The 20,435-nt window shown below is 42.3% G+C and overlaps 1 protein-coding gene across 6 annotated transcripts in view; it reads left to right on the top strand.

The window, feature by feature from the left end:
- SLC4A2 (solute carrier family 4 member 2) overlaps positions 1-20,435 on the top strand; it is a 245,456-nt gene that overhangs the window by 215,957 nt on the left and 9,064 nt on the right. For all 6 annotated transcript variants that reach the window (XM_063452939.1, XM_063452938.1, XM_063452942.1 and 3 more), the window contains 5 exons: positions 5,025-5,209; positions 5,448-5,661; positions 13,846-14,064; positions 16,818-16,966; positions 17,696-17,890. In XM_063452939.1, coding sequence (XP_063309009.1) covers positions 5,025-5,209; positions 5,448-5,661; positions 13,846-14,064; positions 16,818-16,966; positions 17,696-17,890 — 962 coding nt within the window. The remainder of the gene's footprint in view (positions 1-5,024; positions 5,210-5,447; positions 5,662-13,845; positions 14,065-16,817; positions 16,967-17,695; positions 17,891-20,435) is intronic.

Here is a 20,435-nt window from a genome sequence, read left to right on the forward strand (position 1 = left end):
GTGTGACTATACTGAGAATATATCGCTGTACGTGTGATTCTATACTGAGAATATATTGCTGTACGTGTGATTCTATACTGAGAATATATCGCTGTACGTGTGATTCTATACTGAGAATATATCGCTGTACGTGTGATTCTATACTGAGAATATATCGCTGTGCGTGTGATTCTATACTGAGAATATATCGCTGTGCGTGTGATTCTATACTGAGAATATATCGCTGTGCGTGTGATTCTATACTGAGAATATATCGCTGTACGTGTGATTCTATACTGAGAATATATCGCTGTACGTGTGACTATACTGAGAATATATCGCTGTACGTGTGATTCTATACTGAGAATATATCGCTGTACGTGTGATTCTATACTGAGAATATATCGCTGTACGTGTGATTCTATACTGAGAATATATCGCTGTACGTGTGATTCTATACTGAGAATATATCGCTGTACGTGTGATTCTATACTGAGAATATATCGCTGTACGTGTGACTATACTGAGAATATATCGCGGTACGTGTGATTCTATACTGAGAATATAACGCTGTACCTGTGATTCTATACTGAGAATATATCGCTGTACGTGTGATTCTATACTGAGAATATATCGCTGTACGTGTGACTATACTGAGAATATATCGTGGTACGTGTGATTCTATACTGAGAATATATCGCTGTACGTGTGATTCTATACTGAGAATATATTGCTGTACGTGTGATTCTATACCGAGAGTATATCGCTGTACGTGTGATTCTATACTGAGAATATATCGCTGTACGTGTGATTCTATACTGAGAATATATCGCGGTACGTGTGATTCTATACTGAGAATATATCGCTGTACGTGTGACTATACTGAGAATATATCGCTGTACGTGTGATTCTATACTGAGAATATATCGCTGTACGTGTGATTCTATACCGAGAATATATCGCTGTACGTGTGATTCTATACTGAGAATATATCGCTGTACGTGTGATTCTATACTGAGAATATATCGCTGTACGTGTGATTCTATACTGAGAATATATCGCTGTACGTGTGATTCTATACTGAGAATATATCGCTGTACGTGTGATTCTATACTGAGAATATATCGCTGTACGTGTGATTCTATACTGAGAATATATCGCTGTACGTGTGATTCTATACTGAGAATATATCGCTGTAGGTGTGATTCTATACTGAGAATATATCGCTGTACGTGTGATTCTATACTGAGAATATATCGCTGTACGTGTGATTCTATACTGAGAATATATCGCTGTACGTGTGACTATACTGAGAATATATCGCTGTACGTGTGACTATACTGAGAATATATCGCTGTACGTGTGATTCTATACTGAGAATATATCGCTGTACGTGTGATTCTATACTGAGAATATATCGCTGTATGTGTGATTCTATACTGAGAATATATCGCTGTACGTGTGACTATACTGAGAATATATCGCTGTATGTGTGATTCTATACTGAGAATATATCGCTGTACGTGTGCCTATACTGAGAATATATCGCGGTACGTGTGCCTATACTGAGAATATATCGCTGTACGTGTGATTCTATACTGAGAATATATCGCTGTACGTGTGATTCTATACTGAGAATATATCGCTGTACGTGTGATTCTATACTGAGAATATATCGCTGTACGTGTGATTCTATACCGAGAATATATCGCTGTACGTGTGATTCTATACTGAGAATATATCGCTGTACGTGTTATTCTATACTGAGAATATATCGCTGTACGTGTGACTATACTGAGAATATATCGCTGTACATGTGACTATACTGAGAATATATCGCTGTACGTGTGATTCTATACTAAGAATATATCGCTGTACGTGTGATTCTATACTGAGAATATATCGCTGTACGTGTGATTCTATACCGAGAATATATCGCTGTACGTGTGATTCTATACTGAGAATATATCGCTGTACGTGTGATTCTATACTGTGAATATATCGCTGTACGTGTGATTCTATACTGAGAATATATCGCTGTACGTGTGATTCTATACTGAGAATATATCGCTGTACGTGTGATTCTATACTGAGAATATATCGCTGTACGTGTGATTCTATACTGAGAATATATCGCTGTACGTGTGATTCTATACTGAGAATATATCGCATTACGTGTGATTCTATACTGAGAATATATCGCTGTACGTGTGATTCTATACTGAGAATATATCGCTGTACGTGTGATTCTATACTGAGAATATATCGCTGTACGTGTGATTCTATACTGAGAATATATCGCTGTACATGTGATTCTATTCTGAGAATATATCGCTGTACGTGTGACTATACTGAGAATATATCTCTGTACGTGTGATTCTATACTGAGAATATATCGCTGTACGTGTGATTCTATACTGAGAATATATCGCTGTGCGTGTGATTCTATACTGAGGATATATCGCTGTACGTGTGATTCTATACTGAGAATATATCGCTGTACGTGTGATTCTATACCGAGAGTATATCGCTGTACGTGTGATTCTATACTGAGAATATATCGCTGTACGTGTGATTCTATACTGAGAATATATCGCTGTACGTGTGATTCTATACCGAGAATATATCGCTGTAGTCTGACTATATACTGAGAATATATCGCTGTACGTGTGATTCTATACTGAGAATATATCGCTGTACGTGTGATTCTATACTGAGAATATATCGCTGTACGTGTGATTCTATACTGAGAATATATTGCTGTACGTGTGACTATACTGAGAATATATCGTGGTACGTGTGATTCTATACTGAGAATATATCGCTGTACGTGTGATTCTATACTGAGAATATATTGCTGTACGTGTGATTCTATACCGAGAGTATATCGCTGTACGTGTGATTCTATACTGAGAATATATCGCTGTACGTGTGATTCTATACTGAGAATATATCGCGGTACGTGTGATTCTATACTGAGAATATATCGCTGTACGTGTGACTATACTGAGAATATATCGCTGTACGTGTGATTCTATACTGAGAATATATCGCTGTACGTGTGACTATACTGAGAATATATCGCTGTACGTGTGATTCTATACTGAGAATATATCGCTGTACGTGTGACTATACTGAGAATATATCGCTGTACGTGTGACTATACTGAGAATATATCGCTGTACGTGTGATTCTATACTGAGAATATATCGCTGTACGTGTGATTCTATACTGAGAATATATCGCTGTATGTGTGATTCTATACTGAGAATATATCGCTGTACGTGTGACTATACTGAGAATATATCGCTGTATGTGTGATTCTATACTGAGCATATATCGCTGTACGTGTGACTATACTGAGAATATATCGCGGTACGTGTGCCTATACTGAGAATATATCGCTGTACGTGTGATTCTATACTGAGAATATATCGCTGTACGTGTGATTCTATACTGAGAATATATCGCTGTACGTGTGATTCTATACTGAGAATATATCGCTGTACGTGTGATTCTATACTGAGAATATATCGCTGTACGTGTGATTTTATACCGAGAATATATCGCTGTACGTGTGATTCTATACTGAGAATATATCGCTGTACGTGTGATTCTATACTGAGAATATATCGCTGGACGTGTGACTATACTGAGAATATATCGCTGTACGTGTGACTATACTGAGAATATATCGCTGTACGTGTGATTCTATACTGAGAATATATCGCTGTACGTGTGATTCTATACTGAGAATATATCGCTGTACGTGTGATTCTATACCGAGATCATATCGATGTACGTGTGATTCTATACTGAGAATATATCGCTGTACGTGTGATTCTATACTGTGAATATATCGCTGTACGTGTGATTCTATACTGAGAATATATCGCTGTACGTGTGATTCTATACCGAGAATATATCGCTGTACGTGTGATTCTATACTGAGAATATATCGCTGTACGTGTGATTCTATACTGAGAATATATCGCTGTACGTGTGATTCTATACTGAGAATATATCGCTGTACGTGTGATTCTATACTGAGAATATATCGATGTACATGTGATTCTATTCTGAGAATATATCGCTGTACGTGTGCTATACTGAGAATATATCGCTGTACGTGTGATTCTATACTGAGAATATATTGCTGTACATGTGATTCTATACTGAGAATATATCGCTGTACGTGTGATTCTATACTGAGAATATATCGCTGTACGTGTGATTCTATACTGAGAATATATCGCTGTACGTGTGATTCTATACTGAGAATATATCGCTGTACGTGTGATTCTATACTGAGAATATATCGCTGTACGTGTGATTCTATACTGAGAATATATCGCTGTACGTGTGATTCTATACTGAGAATATATCGCTGTACGTGTGATTCTATGCTGAGAATATATCTCTGTACGTGTGATTCTATACTGAGAATATATCGCTGTACGTGTGATTCTATACTGAGAATATATCGCTGTACGCGTGATTCTATACTGAGAATATATCGCTGTACGTGTGATTCTATACTGAGAATATATCGCTGTACGTGTGGTGCTATACTGAGAATATATCGCTGTACGTGTGATTCTATACTGAGAATATATCGCTGTACGTGTGATTCTATACTGAGAATATATCGCTGTACGTGTGATTCTATACTGAGAATATATCGCTGTACGTGTGATTCTATGCTGAGAATATATCTCTGTACGTGTGATTCTATAATGAGAATATATCGCTGTACGTGTGATTCTATACTGAGAATATATCGCTGTACGTGTGATTCTATACTGAGAATATATCGCTGTACGTGTGATTCTATACTGAGAATATATCGCTGTACGTGTGGTGCTATACTGAGAATATATCGCTGTACGTGTGATTCTATACTGAGAATATATCGCTGTACGTGTGATTCTATACTGAGAATATATCGCTGTACCTGTGATTCTATACTGAGAATATATTGCTGTAGGAGGTGGGGTTGTACATGGGTGTATACTCTGTGTTCAGAGCTGTGTGTATCACTGTAGGCTGCGTGGAATTTCTGGACCAGCCCACCATGGCATTCGTACGATTGCAGGAAGCTGTAGAGTTGGATTCTGTATTAGAAGTTTCCATTCCTGTGAGATTCCTGTTTGTTCTTCTTGGACCAAGGACTTCCAATATGGACTACCATGAGATTGGGAGGTCTATCTCGACACTTATGTCAGACAAAGTAAGATTCTTCCAAGCAGTCCGCTGCCCTTCTAAGCATGTCCTAACATCTCATGTCAGCAATCTCTTCACCTCAGTCCTCACCGTTTTTAGCTTTCATCCATCCCAATCTGTCCTGTCGTTTATCCCAATTTTTTTTATCTGCTTTCATTTAATATAGTATTGCTCACTCTGTCTCTTTCCTCTCCTTGGTCCCAGCCCTCTAACCTAAGCTATATCCCCTCTTGGCCACTTTATAGCAATTCCATGAAGCTGCCTACCTAGCAGATGACCGTCAGGATCTCCTCAATGCGATTAATGAATTCCTTGACTGCAGCGTTGTACTGCCACCCTCTGAAGTGATGGGGGAAGAGCTTCTGCGCTCCGTTGCTTTATTCCAGAGGGAAATGCTTAGAAGACGTCAAGTTCAGGATAAGAAGATTATGGACGAACCCGCCGATCTTCAGGATAAGAGTAAAGACACTTCCCATTCATACAGCAAACCATTACCTATGTGCACCTTCACTAAATTCCCACAGTATTCTTCCTTTATTCTCTCTACATTCCCACAGTATTCTTCCTCTATTCCCTCTCTCCATTCCCACAGTATTCTTCCTCTATTCTCTCTCTCCATTCCCACAGTATTGTTCCTCTATTCTATCTCTCCGTTCCCACAGTATTCTTCCTCTATTCTCTCTCTCCATTCCCACAGTATTCTTCCTCTATTCTCTCTCTCCGTTCCCACAGTATTCTTCCTCTATTCTCTCTCTCCATTCCCACAGTATTCTTCCTCTATTCTCTCTCTCCGTTCCCACAGTATTCTTCCTCTATTCTATCTCTCCGTTCCCACAGTATTCTTCCTCTATTCTCTCTCTCCATTCCCACAGTATTCTTCCTCTATTCCCTCTCTCCATTCCCACAGTATTCTTCCTCTATTCTCTCTCTCCATTCCCACAGTATTCTTCCTCTATTCTCTCTCTCCGTTCCCACAGTATTCTTCCTCTATTCTCTCTCTCCATTCCCACAGTATTCTTCCTCTATTCTCTCTCTTCATTCCCACAGTTTTCTTCCTCTATTCCCTCTCTCCATTCCCACAGTATTCTTCCTGTATTCTCTCTCTCCATTCCCACAGTATTCTTCCTGTATTCTCTCTCTCCATTCCCACAGTATTCTTCCTCTATTCTCTCTCTCCATTCCCACAGTATTCTTCCTCTATTCTCTCTCTCCATTCCCACAGTATTCTTCCTCTATTCTCTCTCTCCATTCCCATAGTATTCTTCCTCTATTTTCTCTCTCCATTCCCACAGTATTCTTCCTCTATTCTATCTCTCCATTCCCACAGTATTCTTCCTCTATTCCCTCTCACCATTCCCACAGTATTCTTCCTCTATTCCCTCTCTCCATTCCCACAGTGTTCTTCCTCTATTCTCTCTCTCCATTCCCACAGTATTCTTCCTCTATTCTCTCTCCGTTCCCACAGTATTCAAGCTCTATTCGCTCTCTACATTCCCACAGTATTCTTCCTCTATTTTCTCTGTCCATTCCCATAGTATTCTTCCTCTATTCTCTCTCTCCGTTCCCACAGTATTCTTCCTCTATTCCCTCTCTCCATTCCCACAGTATTCTTCCTCTATTCTCTCTCTCCATTCCCACTGTATTCTTCCTCTATTCCCTCTCTCCATTCCCACAGTGTTCTTCCTCTATTCTCTCTCTCCATTCCCACAGTATTCTTCCTCTATTCTCTCTCCGTTCCCACAGTATTCAAGCTCTATTCGCTCTCTACATTCCCGCAGTATTCTTCCTCTATTTTCTCTGTCCATTCCCACAGTATTCTTCCTCTATTCTCTCTCTACATTCCCACAGTATTCTTCCTCTCTTCCCTCTCTCCATTCCCACAGTATTCTTCATCTATTCTCTCTCTTCGTTCCCACAGTATTCTTCCATTATTCTCTCTCTCCATTCCCTCAATATTCTTTCTCTATTCTCTCTCTCTATTCCCACAGTATTCTTCCTCTATTCCCTCTCTCCATTCCCACAGTGTTCTTCCTCTATTCTCTCTCTCCATTCCCACAGTATTGTTCCTCTATTCTATCTCTCCGTTCCCACAGTATTCTTCCTCTATTCTCTCTCTCCATTCCCACAGTATTCTTCCTCTATTCTCTCTCTCCGTTCCCACAGTATTCTTCCTCTATTCTCTCTCTCCATTCCCACAGTATTCAAGCTCTATTCTCTCTCTCCATTCCCACAGTATTCTTCCTCTATTCTCTCTCTCCATTCCCACAGTATTCTTCCTCTATTCCCTCTCTCCATTCCCACAGTATTCTTCCTCTATTTTCTCTCTCCATTCCCACAGTATTCTTCCTCTATTCTATCTCTCCATTCCCACAGTATTCTTCCTCTATTCCCTCTCTCCATTCCCACAGTATTCTTCCTCTATTCTCTCTCTCCATTCCCACAGTATTCTTCCTCTATTCCCTCTCTCCATTCCCACAGTGTTCTTCCTCTATTCTCTCTCTCCATTCCCACAGTATTCTTCCTCTATTCTCTCTCCGTTCCCACAGTATTCAAGCTCTATTCGCTCTCTACATTCCCACAGTATTCTTCCTCTATTTTCTCTGTCCATTCCCACAGTATTCTTCCTCTATTCTCTCTCTACATTCCCACAGTATTCTTCCTCTATTTTCTCTCTACATTCCCACAGTATTCTTCCTCTATTCTACCTCTCTTCATTCCCATAGTATTCTTCCTCTATTCTCTCTCTCCGTTCCCACAGTATTCTTCCTCTATTCCCTCTCTCCATTCCCACAGTATTCTTCCTCTATTCTCTCTCTCCATTCCCACAGTATTCTTCCTCTATTCCCTCTCTCCATTCCCACAGTGTTCTTCCTCTATTCTCTCTCTCCAATCCCACAGTATTCTTCCTCTATTCTCTCTCCGTTCCCACAGTATTCAAGCTCTATTCGCTCTCTACATTCCCGCAGTATTCTTCCTCTATTTTCTCTGTCCATTCCCACAGTATTCTTCCTCTATTCTCTCTCTACATTCCCACAGTATTCTTCCTCTCTTCCCTCTCTCCATTCCCACAGTATTCTTCATCTATTCTCTCTCTTCGTTCCCACAGTATTCTTCCATTATTCTCTCTCTCCATTCCCACAGTATTCTTTCTCTATTCTCTCTCTTTATTCCCACAGTATTCTTCCTCTATTCCCTCTCTCCATTCCCACAGTGTTCTTCCTCTATTCTCTCTCTCCATTCCCACAGTATTGTTCCTCTATTCTATCTCTCCATTCCCATAGTATTCTTCCTCTATTCTCTCTCTCCATTCCCACAGTATTCTTCCTCTATTCCCTCTCCGTTCCCACAGTATTCAAGCTCTATTCGCTCTCTACATTCCCACAGTATTCTTCCTCTATTCTACCTCTCTTCATTCCCATAGTATTCTTCCTCTATTATTTCTCTCCGTTCCCACAGTATTCTTCCTCTATTCCCTCTCTCCATTCCCACAGTATTCTTCCTCTATTCTCTCTCTACATTCCCACAGTATTCTTCCTCTCTTCCCTCTCTCCATTCCCACAGTATTCTTCATCTATTCTCTCTCTTCGTTCCCACAGTATTCTTCCATTATTCTCTCTCTCCATTCCCACAGTATTCTTTCTCTATTCTCTCTCTCTATTCCCACAGTATTCTTCCTCTATTCCCTCTCTCCATTCCCACAGTGTTCTTCCTCTATTCTCTCTCTCCATTCCCACAGTATTGTTCCTCTATTCTATCTCTCCGTTCCCACAGTATTCTTCCTCTATTCTCTCACTCCATTCCCACAGTATTCTTCCTCTATTCTCTCTCTCCGTTCCCACAGTATTCTTCCTCTATTCTCTCTCTCCATTCCCACAGTATTCTTCCTCTATTCTCTCTCTCCGTTCCCACAGTATTCTTCCTCTATTCTATCTCTCCGTTCCCACAGTATTCTTCCTCTATTCTCTCTCTCCATTCCCACAGTATTCTTCCTCTATTCTCTCTCTCCGTTCCCACAGTATTCTTCCTCTATTCTCTCTCTCCATTCCCACAGTATTCTTCCTCTATTCTCTCTCTCCATTCCCACAGTTTTCTTCCTCTATTCCCTCTCTCCGTTCCCACAGTATTCTTCCTCTATTCTCTCTCTCCATTCCCACAGTATTCTTCCTCTATTATCTCTCTCCGTTCCCACAGTATTCTTCCTCTATTCTCTCTCTCCTTTCCCACAGTATTCTTCCTCTATTCTCTCTCTCCATTCCCACAGTTTTCTTCCTCTATTCCCTCTCTCCGTTCCCACAGTATTCTTCCTCTATTCCCTCTCTCCATTCCCACAGTATTCTTCCTCTATTCTCTCTCTCCGTTCCCACAGTATTCTTCCTCTATTCTCTCTCTCCATTCCCACAGTATTCTTCCTCTATTCTCTCTCTCCATTCCCACAGTTTTCTTCCTCTATTCTATCTCTCCGTTCCCACAGTATTCTTCCTCTATTCTCTCACTCCATTCCCACAGTATTCTTCCTCTATTCTCTCTCTCCGTTCCCACAGTATTCTTCCTCTATTCTCTCTCTCCATTCCCACAGTATTCTTCCTCTATTCTCTCTCTCCGTTCCCACAGTATTCTTCCTCTATTCTATCTCTCCGTTCCCACAGTATTCTTCCTCTATTCTCTCTCTCCATTCCCACAGTATTCTTCCTCTATTCTCTCTCTCCGTTCCCACAGTATTCTTCCTCTATTCTCTCTATCCATTCCCACAGTATTCTTCCTCTATTCTCTCTCTCCATTCCCACAGTATTCTTCATCTATTCTCTCTCTTCGTTCCCACAGTATTCTTCCATTATTCTCTCTCTCCATTCCCACAGTATTCTTTCTCTATTCTCTCTCTCTATTCCCACAGTATTCTTCCTCTATTCCCTCTCTCCATTCCCACAGTGTTCTTCCTCTATTCTCTCTCTCCATTCCCACAGTATTGTTCCTCTATTCTATCTCTCCGTTCCCACAGTTTTCTTCCTCTATTCTCTCTCTCCATTCCCACAGTATTCTTCCTCTATTCTCTCTCTCCGTTCCCACAGTATTCTTCCTCTATTCTCTCTCTCCATTCCCACAGTATTCTTCCTCTATTCTCTCTCTCCGTTCCCACAGTATTCTTCCTCTATTCTATCTCTCCGTTCCCACAGTATTCTTCCTCTATTCTCTCTCTCCATTCCCACAGTTTTCTTCCTCTATTCTCTCTCTCCATTCCCACAGTATTCTTCCTCTATTCTCTCTCTCCATTCCCACAGTTTTCTTCCTCTATTCCCTCTCTCCATTCCCACAGTATTCTTCCTCTATTCTCTCTCCATTCCCACAGTATTCTTCCTCTATTCTCTCTCTCCGTTCCCACAGTATTCTTCCTCTATTCTCTCTCTCTACATTCCCACAGTATTCTTCCTCTCTTCCCTCTCTCCATTCCCACAGTATTCTTCATCTATTCTCTCTCTTCGTTCCCACAGTATTCTTCCATTATTCTCTCTCTCCATTCCCACAGTATTCTTTCTCTATTCTCTCTCTCTATTCCCACAGTATTCTTCCTCTATTCCCTCTTTCCATTCCCACAGTGTTCTTCCTCTATTCGCTCTCTACATTCCCACAGTATTCTTCCTCTATTTTCTCTGTCCATTCCCACAGTATTCTTCCTCTATTCTCTCTCTACATTCCCACAGTATTCTTCCTCTATTTTCTCTCTCCATTCCCACAGTATTCTTCCTCTATTCTCTCTCTCTCCATTCCCACAGTATTCTTACTCTCTTCCCTCTCTCCATTCCCACAGTATTCTTCATCTATTCTCTCTCTTCGTTCCCACAGTATTCTTCCATTATTCTCTCTCTCCATTCCCACAGTATTCTTTCTCTATTCTCTGTCTCTATTCCCACAGTATTCTTCCTCTTTTCCCTCTCTCCATTCCCACAGTATTCTTCCTCTATTCTCTCTCTCCATTCCCACAGTATTCTTCCTCTATTCTCTCTCTCCGTTCCCACAGTATTCTTCCTCTATTCTCTCTCTCTCCATTCCCACAGTATTCTTCCTCTATTCCCTCTCTCCGTTCCCACAGTATTCTTCCTCTATTCTCTCTCTACATTCCCACAGTATTCTTCCTCTATTCTCTCTCTACATTCCCACAGTATTCTTCCTCTATTCTCTCTCTACATTCCCACAGTATTCTTCCTCTATTCCCTCTCTCCATTCCCACAGTATTCTTCCTCTCTTCTCTCTCTCCATTCCCACAGTATTCTTCCTCTATTCCCTCTCTCCATTCCCACAGTATTCTTCCTCTATTCTCTCTCTTCATTCCCACAGTATTCTTCCTCTATTCTCTCTCTCCGTTCCCACAGTATTCTTCCTCTATTCTCTCTCTCTATTCCCACAGTATTCTTTCTCTATTCCCTCTCTCCGTTCCCACAGTATTCTTCCTCTATTTTCTCTCTCCATTCCCACAGTATTCTTCCTCTATTCTCTCTCTCCATTCCCACAGTATTTTTCATCTATTCCCTCTCTCCATTCCCACAGTATTTTTCCTCTATTCTCTTTCTCCATTCCCACAGTATTCTTCCTGTATTCTACCTCTCCATCCCCACAGTATTCTTCCTCTATTCCCTCTCTATAGAGTTTGGCAGGCTTTGCGGTACCTGCTCTTTTTTCCGCAGACGGGCTCTCTGTGCCTGGGAGACAAAGGGACGGTCCCTTTTTCCGCACTTGGTCTCCCAAGACCCCCCCTGTCCCGGGTGTGGGAAACCCTGTGTTTGGGTGGCAGGCTGTTGGAGACAAAGGGACAAAGTCCTTTCCCGCGTGTTGTTATACCTTCAGGACTGTGTGTCATCCAGTTACTGGGGGGAAATGGGTCTCTATATATCCTAAATGGTTCCTGTTCAGCTGAAGGAAGGGAAATAGCGGAGGTGACCGGTCGGGTTACCACATACTCTGCCGCTGGGGAGAGAGACTAACCGTTTCCCCTCCCAGGAACACACACTGCCGCTGGGGAGTGAGACTGACTGTCTCAACTCCCTATAACTCATACTGCCGCTGGGGATGGAGAACAATACTCTCCTCTCCCTGGAATGCACACCACGGCTGGGGAGTGAGACCGACCGTCGCTGGATTCTGGCAACAAAGTGGGATACTGCACGACAGTACGCACCGTCCATATCGCCACTTCCTGAAGATGTGCTGGTTTCCCTACTGACTAGGAAGCCATCCCACTGCTGCCACCAGCAGTAGCATAGCTGTAATCCTGAGACCGAATATCTCCGCTAAAGTCCTCTCGAGCTGGAACAAAGCGCCGCTTAGTGAATATAGCCCATTCCCCCAGTTACTGGACTACATATAGTTCTGGGAGTACAAATGATTTTAATGAGCCAAACTCAGCCTTTTATGCACAGACCCCATCAGGGGGTCTCCATTCAATACAATACAAGACCCTCCCAGAGATCTCTGTGCCTGGGAGATAACTGAGTTAAAGACCGGTAAGATAATTATCTCCCAGGAAGAGAGAGCCAAACATAAAAATACCCCAAAACATTATAAAAACACACAATAACCCTACATCCCTAAACAGCCCTGATCTGAGTGCCCAAGCTGTCCAAATAGCGCTCAAATTCATACCATATTGGAGAAACACCCCTGGGGCAAAGTTATGAGCGGCTGCACATGTGGTCCTATGCCCAAAATAGTTCCATAGCAATGTGCTTTGGCCAGGAAACTTTTAGGAGCTCCTGCAGCCAAAATATGAGTGCTCCGCCTGGTTCTCAGGGAGCGTTTGTTCCTCTTAGTCTCAGGCACCTTCCCTCCAAAAATCATTCTCCTGGCGGGTCGCAAAGTGTTTCAAAACACCGGACCAAGCTGGCCGTGAACCACAAGGTCACATAGCTGAAACCGTGCATGGGTTAGTGCACAAGAACGATTCAAGATGACTTAGAATCATGAAGTCCTAATGTCAAAATTAGTTCCATAGCAGTCGCGTGCTAAATACCGCTGAGGACCGTTCGTGGGTTTGTGATCATTCGGTTAAATCCAGAGAATCCTGGGCAGGTTAACTCCCGTACAGGGTCTCAGACCTGGAGAATAGTCGGTGGGCAGGAAGCCAGCTTCCACACTCCTCCAGGAGTTTGTGGCAAATGTTCGTGGAAAGACGCGTTTGTCACACTCTCCTCCCTCTTATTCTCACTCCTAACTGCTGTTTTCATTCTTTCTCTCCTGTCTCATATTCTCACTCCTACCCAGTGTCTTCAATACATTTATTCTCTCCTCCCTCATATTCTCACTCTTACCTGGTGTCTTCATTCTTTCTCTCCTCCTTCTGATTCTCAATCCTACCCAGTGTCTTCATTCTTTCTCTCCTCCTTCTTATTCTCAATACTACCCAGTGTCTTCATTCTTTGTCTCCTCATTCTTATTCTCACTTATACTTGGTGTCTTCATTCTGTCTTTCCTCCTTCTTATTCTCACTCCTACCTAGTGTCTTCATTCTTTCTCTCCTCTCTTATGTCTTCATTTTTATCTACTCTCTCATGTCCTAATTCTTTCTCTTCTCTCTCTGTCTCCTACTCCATCTGTATCAGCTGCTTGTTGTTTTATTTCACACCTATTTCCATGTTTATATTTTTGTATTGCCAGCTCTTCTCCCAAAAATGGCCGTGAATGGCGGGAGTGATGATGATGATCCCCTGCGCAGGTCAGGGCGACCTTTTGGGGGTTTGGTCCGAGATATCCAGCGACGGTACCCAAAATATATCAGTGATTTTAAGGATGCTTTGAATGTGCAATGTATGGCAGCTATCATATTCATTTACTTTGCCGCACTCTCACCGGCCATCACGTTTGGAGGTCTCTTAGGTGAGAATTTTTCCTTTTTATTCACTTTCTTCGTATTCTTTCTCTATCTGTCTTATACCCTATCGCTCGGTCTCATTCTGCTCTCCTATCCCATACTTCTCTCTCTCTATCATTAGATCCAGTCATGTCTGCTTTATTGCATGACATATGTTGGATTTGTGTTCCCAAAGCCTATTGCTTAGGCAAGGGATTATGGCTTGTTTTTTTTACCTTTGTATAGATACAGAAGTAATAATCAGTCTTTTTAGAGAATTATATATCATGTCTTAGTTTATGGCGCCCAGTGATGGAGTCGGCTGCATGCTGCTGTGGGGTTTTCTTTTCCAAGAAAGATTTTAAATTTTAATTCCTCACCAGTGGAGCCCAGTGTGGGCATCAGAGGTTAGCTATAACATAATCTTAAATTAGAGGGGCAAAGGTTTAAAAATAATATCAGAAAGTATTACTTTACTGAGAGGGTAGTGGATGCATGGAATAGCCTTCCAGCCGAAGTGGTAGAGGAGTTTAAGCATGCGTGGGATAGACATAAGGCTATCTTAGATATGAGACTAATGAAAGTATTTTAGAAAATTAGGCAGACTAGATGGGCCAAATGGTTCTTATCTGCCGTCACATGTTTCTATGTTTCTATGTCTGGATGTGTTGGTGGGATGGGTAAGTCTGGATGTGTTGGTTGGATGGGTAGGTCTTGATGTGTTGGTTGGATGGGTAGGTCTTGATCTGTTGGTTGGATGGGTAGGTCTGGATGTGTTGGTTGGATGGGTAGCTCTGGAAGTGTTGGTTGGATAGGTAGGTCTGGATGTGTTGGTTAGATAGGTATGTCTGGATGTGTTGGTTAGATAGGTATGTCTGGATGTGTTGGTTGGATGGGTAGGTCTTGATGTGTTGGTTGGATGGGTAGGTCTGGATGTGTTGGTTGGATGGGTAGCTCTGGAAGTGTTGGTTGGATAGGTAGGTCTGGATGTGTCAGTTGGATGGGTAGGTCTGGATGTGTTGTTTGGATAGGTAGGTCTGTAAGTGTTGGTTGGATGGGTAGGTCTGGATGTGTTAGTTAATAGGTAGGTCTGGATGTGTTGGTTGGATAGGTCTGGATGTGTTGGTTAGATAGGTAGGTCTGGATGTGTTAGTTAGATAGGTAGGGCTGGTTGTGTTGGTTGGATAGGTAGGACTGGTTGTGTTGGATGGATAGGTAGTGTCAGAACTTAACTATCGGCTTCTCCGATAATCCGACACTTCGGGGTTCAAGAACCAATGAAAAACCCTCTTCTCTGACGCGGCTTCCTCACGCTACTTAGAGGAACCGCGCCAGATTCAAAGTGCATGGTTATTTTTAAGCTTCCTGAACTTCTGACCAGCTACAAACAATCCCTCGCTAAACTTCTGAACGTGTACCGAACCTGGACTGTTCATACCGTCGATCTCCATCCTCCTTCTATTGACCTTGGATTACCTTTGGAATATTTTCTGCTTTGTAAAACCTTCCAAGTAACGGCAAGTTATAGATTTGGATTAATCCTCCTACTGGCACTTCAATACTTACTGCTTAATTATTTTCCGTGCCTCCTTAGTTCAATTAGTGGATAAGCTATGTACATATTGTATTCCTTAAAGCTACATGAACTCTTTTCATCAAACTATCTACATATTGTATTCCTTAAAGCTACATGAACTCTCTCATCAAACTCTCTACATATTGTATTCCTTAAAGCTATGGAAACTCTTCTCCTCAATCTATCTTTATATTGTATTCCTTAAAGCTACAGGAACTCTTTTCATCAAACACTCTACATATTGTATTCCTTAAAGCTACAGGAACTCTTCTCATCAAACTATCTGCATGTCGTGTTCCTTAAAGCTACAAGAGCTCTTCTCTTCAAATCATCTTCATATTGTATTCCTTAAAGCTACAGGAACTCTTCTCATCAAACTATCTATATATAGCGTTCCTTAAGGTTACAGGACTCATCTCATCAATCTATCTTCATATTGTATTCCTTAAGCTACATGAACTCTTCTCATCAATCTACCTTCATACTGTATTCATTAAGGTTACATGAACTGTTATCATCAAATTATCTTCGTATTGTATTCCTTCAAGTTACAAGAACTGTTCTTTGCAATCCTCCTTCTCATAAAAATGAGGAATTGTTCCATTTAAATTCTAATTACTCTTCTAAAAACCCTAAGGGTTCTCCTAACTATATTTCTGCAGTTTAGGTCCACTCCAAATCCATAGGAAACATAACAGGTAAGTATGGATGTGTTGGTTGGATGGGTAGGTCTGGAAGTGTTGGTTGGAAAGGTAGGTCTGGATGTGTTGGTTGGTTGGATGGGTAGGTCTGGATGTGTTGGTTGGATAGGTATGTCTCTGAACTCTTTTGCTTTTGCAGTTAGAAGATAAGTTGTTTGATGGCACTAGCTGTATCTAGGAGATCACTGCCTATCATTGCTCCCTAGTGGTAGCATTGTGTTGCTGTTGTTTAAGTATATCCAGTATCTCAAGTTTTTTTAATGTACTTTGAAGTAGCGGTTATTACCCCAACCCTGCCTGGCACACATTGTTGGATGTTCTACTGGAAGGAAATTGCAGAATTTCAAGATTAGAATTATTTATGTGACACCGGCTTGTGGTTTGGGCCCTCTCCTTTTTCTCTCTTCTTTCTTCCTCTTACATTCTCTGTCACGCCGATCTTCTCTCCTCGAGTCTGTCTGATTCTGCTGCTGTTGTCTCTTATATTTCATTCTGATCTTAGGTGAGAAGACACAGGGTCTGATTGGAGTGTCCGAGCTGATTATCGGTACCTGTCTGCAAGGAGTGATATTTTGCCTGCTGGGTGCTCAGCCACTGTTGGTTGTCGGATTCTCAGGACCCTTGCTGGTGTTTGAGGAGGCATTTTACAGCGTGAGATGTTTTCCTGGGAGGGAAGGGAGAGCTGTTTGTAAAAGACACAAGTTAATTGGGCTACTAACTAGCATTGGGTGAGGCAGGATTTTTTTTTTCTTTGAGGAGTGGTTAAGAGCTTGGAGACCAATCGGTACCTTGAGGGGTGGGGTCCTTGACAAGTTTGTAGAATTGGACAATGGCATCTCCACCTCCTTTTTTTAATTATAACCCATACCCACCTTCCAGTTAAAAAGATTAATAGCTATCTTGGAAAGGGATTTGGAGAGAACAAAGGCCCCACCCTCCCCCTGATTAATTAAAATTATTAGAATGCCAGTATTTTCTGACAACGAGCAGCCTTACTGTATAATGGAGGTAATAAGCCTCCCTTGTACTAATATGGAGTCAGAGGGGCCCCTATGAACATTTTCTTGTAATTTCTTTTTTAATGACTAACAGAGTTACTCATTTAAAAAGGTCAATAACCATGATCCAAAGCTAATTAATTCTCGATCAGCAGACCAGGCGTTAAACTGGCATTTAAATCAGTAGAAGTTTGATAATAACATTGTCTGACACCAAATGAAAAATTTCGACTGGGTTTTGCCAAAAGAAAGGAATCGAGGCCACAGTTGGAAAATGTACACAGTCAGAAGTTAATTTGGTATAAGTGGCGTTGAGATCATGCATGTTTCGAGAAAAGGGCTGGAATCAAACTATTCTTAATAATTCTCCGTCCTTCCCCAGTTTTGCTCTGCTAATGGTCTGGAATACCTGGTGGGTCGCGTATGGATTGGTGCATGGCTTATTGTCATTGTTGTGGCTACCGTGGCCTGTGAAGGGAGCTTCCTTGTACGTTTTGTATCCCGTTTCACACAGGAAATCTTCTCAATTCTAATCTCCCTTATTTTCATCTATGAGACATTCTACAAACTCTTCAAGGTAAGAGATTTACCCCTCAGTTCTGTCTGCCCCTTGTCCAAGTGAATGTTGCTCTGTGATGTGTGTGTGGTGTCTGTGTTATGTGTGTGTTTGAGCCACTGTACTTTCGTTAAATACCTCCGTTCTACACTGCTTGCAGGGTACGCTGGAGAACTTCAGACCCAGTAGCTGAAGCTGGACTGAGATACTCAGAATATCACTGCCCTGGATAGGGCAACCGTGGTTATAGCTCCCTGCAGGGGTTATAGCTCTCTGTGGTGGTTATAGCTCTCTGCGGTGGTTATAGTTCCCTGCAGGGGTTATAGCTCTCTGTGGTGGTTATAGTTCCCTGCGGTAGTTATAGCTCTCTGCGGTGGTTGTAGTTCCCTGCGGTGGTTATAGCTCCCTGCAGTGGTTATAGTTCCGGGCTGTGGTTATAGCTCTCTGCAGTGGTTATAGTTCCCTGCAGTGGTTATAGCTCTCTGCAGTGGTTATAGTTCCCTGCGGTGGTTATTGCTCCTTGCAATGATGCAGTGATTATAACTCTGGAGACCCTTTCTCCTGTGAAGCAGTGATTATACATAGTTTTCCCCACACATTAGCTGAGTCTGAATGTAAGGGAGTAGAGAACAGCTTTATTGAACACACAGATTTTTATGCACAGAGATGTGGATTCACACGCCAGGGGGCCCTCAATGCAAGGCAATGGCTTTTACAATAATTCCACTCTGTCTGGGGTCTTGATTGCGACATCCCTAGCTAACCAGATAGACTCCCTGCTGTACCTCCCAAACATATAGCCCAAAATGTACACCAAAACGTTCCACCAAGCGCCCATGCTGGCCAAAATACTCCCTGATCAGAGAATCCGCATCCGACTTAACTCATGTTTGACTGGGTCGTGGCCAGCGTGCGCCTGCTTTGTACCTGTTTTTTTGCGGACATGTTATATGTCCATGGCTATTTCTTGAACGAGCGCTCATATTGACCAAATAGTGCCCTGATTGGCAGTTGGGGACTGAGAGATTCCTGCTCAAAACGTTCACCAGATCACAGCACAGTCCCAATCCGGCAAACATTTCCAGAGTGTTTCAGGGTCTCACCCAGACAGGCGCACAATACATAGGAGGGATCCAGGCAATCCCCAAAGGTCCCTGTGACAGACCCATCTGTATAGACTAAGATTGCTGGTTCGTCTGTTTGCCCCCTTTTCGTCTATTTGCCTGTCCGTATACCCCTGTTAGTTTGTTTCCTGAAAGAACCGATTAAAACTACCGAACGGACGTTCACCCGGGAGAGAAGTGTGCTGCTGGTTAACCTCTTGGCCCCAATTAGAACGTTGTGGTTAACCGCAAACACCTCTCCATTCTAACCGTATTCAGGGTGGTCGTCGTTCGTATGCCGACCACAAGCCGGCGGCCATTTTACACCATGCGAAAGACCAGCGGTGTTCGGCGCAGATTCTATGGAACTAAAAATGGACACTCTTTCTGCCGAACACCGCCCTTCTCAGTCGACAAGGCATACAACCACCGGCCGTTCGGGAGTTTGGATTGCACGAATGGACTTAACCCAGATAGCCGTCCCATGGAGTCAATCGCATACCGAAAGACTGTAAGAGACTTTGACTCCATGGCGATTGAACTGTGCGTATGGGATCTGAGCGCTATTCACTAAGAATATGCATCAGATCCAGGCTATCTGGGGATACGTTGCACGAATGTAATATGTTCGGTAGTTGTATACTTATTCATTTTTACATGGTTTTTGTGTTTAATTTAAAATGGCGATTTGCCTCTGTCCTGGAGATAATTGAATTACTTCTCAATTATCTCCAGGGCAGAGGGGAGGAAACCGGGATGCATTGTGGGAATATTTTGTGCCTGTATGTCTGAAAGTGCCATATGTCTGTCTGTCATTACAGTCTCCCATTTGGTCCCCTAGGGGAGTGTCCACCAAGTGGGAGACCTGCATAAATGCGGGCGGGTAGCCCACAGTAAAGCCAGTTCTTATTTTACCCTCAATGTGGAGCTTGGTCTCGTTATTGGAGGGGAGATTTACTACACGGTTGGTGACTGATTACTGGAAACGTAAGCCGCTTGCATGTTATATTTGATCGGCTGTTAGCCGCGATTCGTGGATTTATTATTCGTGAGTTTGGGATCCGTACGGGTCCCGGTCGGGAGATTGGTGCATTCCCCTGGTTGCAGTTCGTACGGTTGGAGTATATGAATGGAGTTTGCATTATTGCGAAAGGGGAAGCTTAACTAAACGGTGGTTTTACTCCTTTATGCCAGAGGGGTCTTAACAGTCCCATATTCCTGGCTTGGAGATAGACTAAGCATCCACAGGGCCCATACCCCCTTTCCATAATGATAATAGTCCATGTTGGAATGGGGTTCATTGACAGTGTGATAGTTTTTTTTGCGATTACTGTGCTGTGTGTTTGATTGCTATATGTCTCTAATTCTGGCCGGTACCCCCACATGTAATATGTCCTTGGATAGCTATTCACGCCCATACTGGCCAAATAGCACCCTGATCACTGCTATACTCCTATTCAGCT

Source organism: Pelobates fuscus, chromosome 4 (genome assembly GCF_036172605.1).
Source record: "Pelobates fuscus isolate aPelFus1 chromosome 4, aPelFus1.pri, whole genome shotgun sequence".
Taxonomy (NCBI): Eukaryota; Metazoa; Chordata; class Amphibia; order Anura; family Pelobatidae; genus Pelobates; species Pelobates fuscus.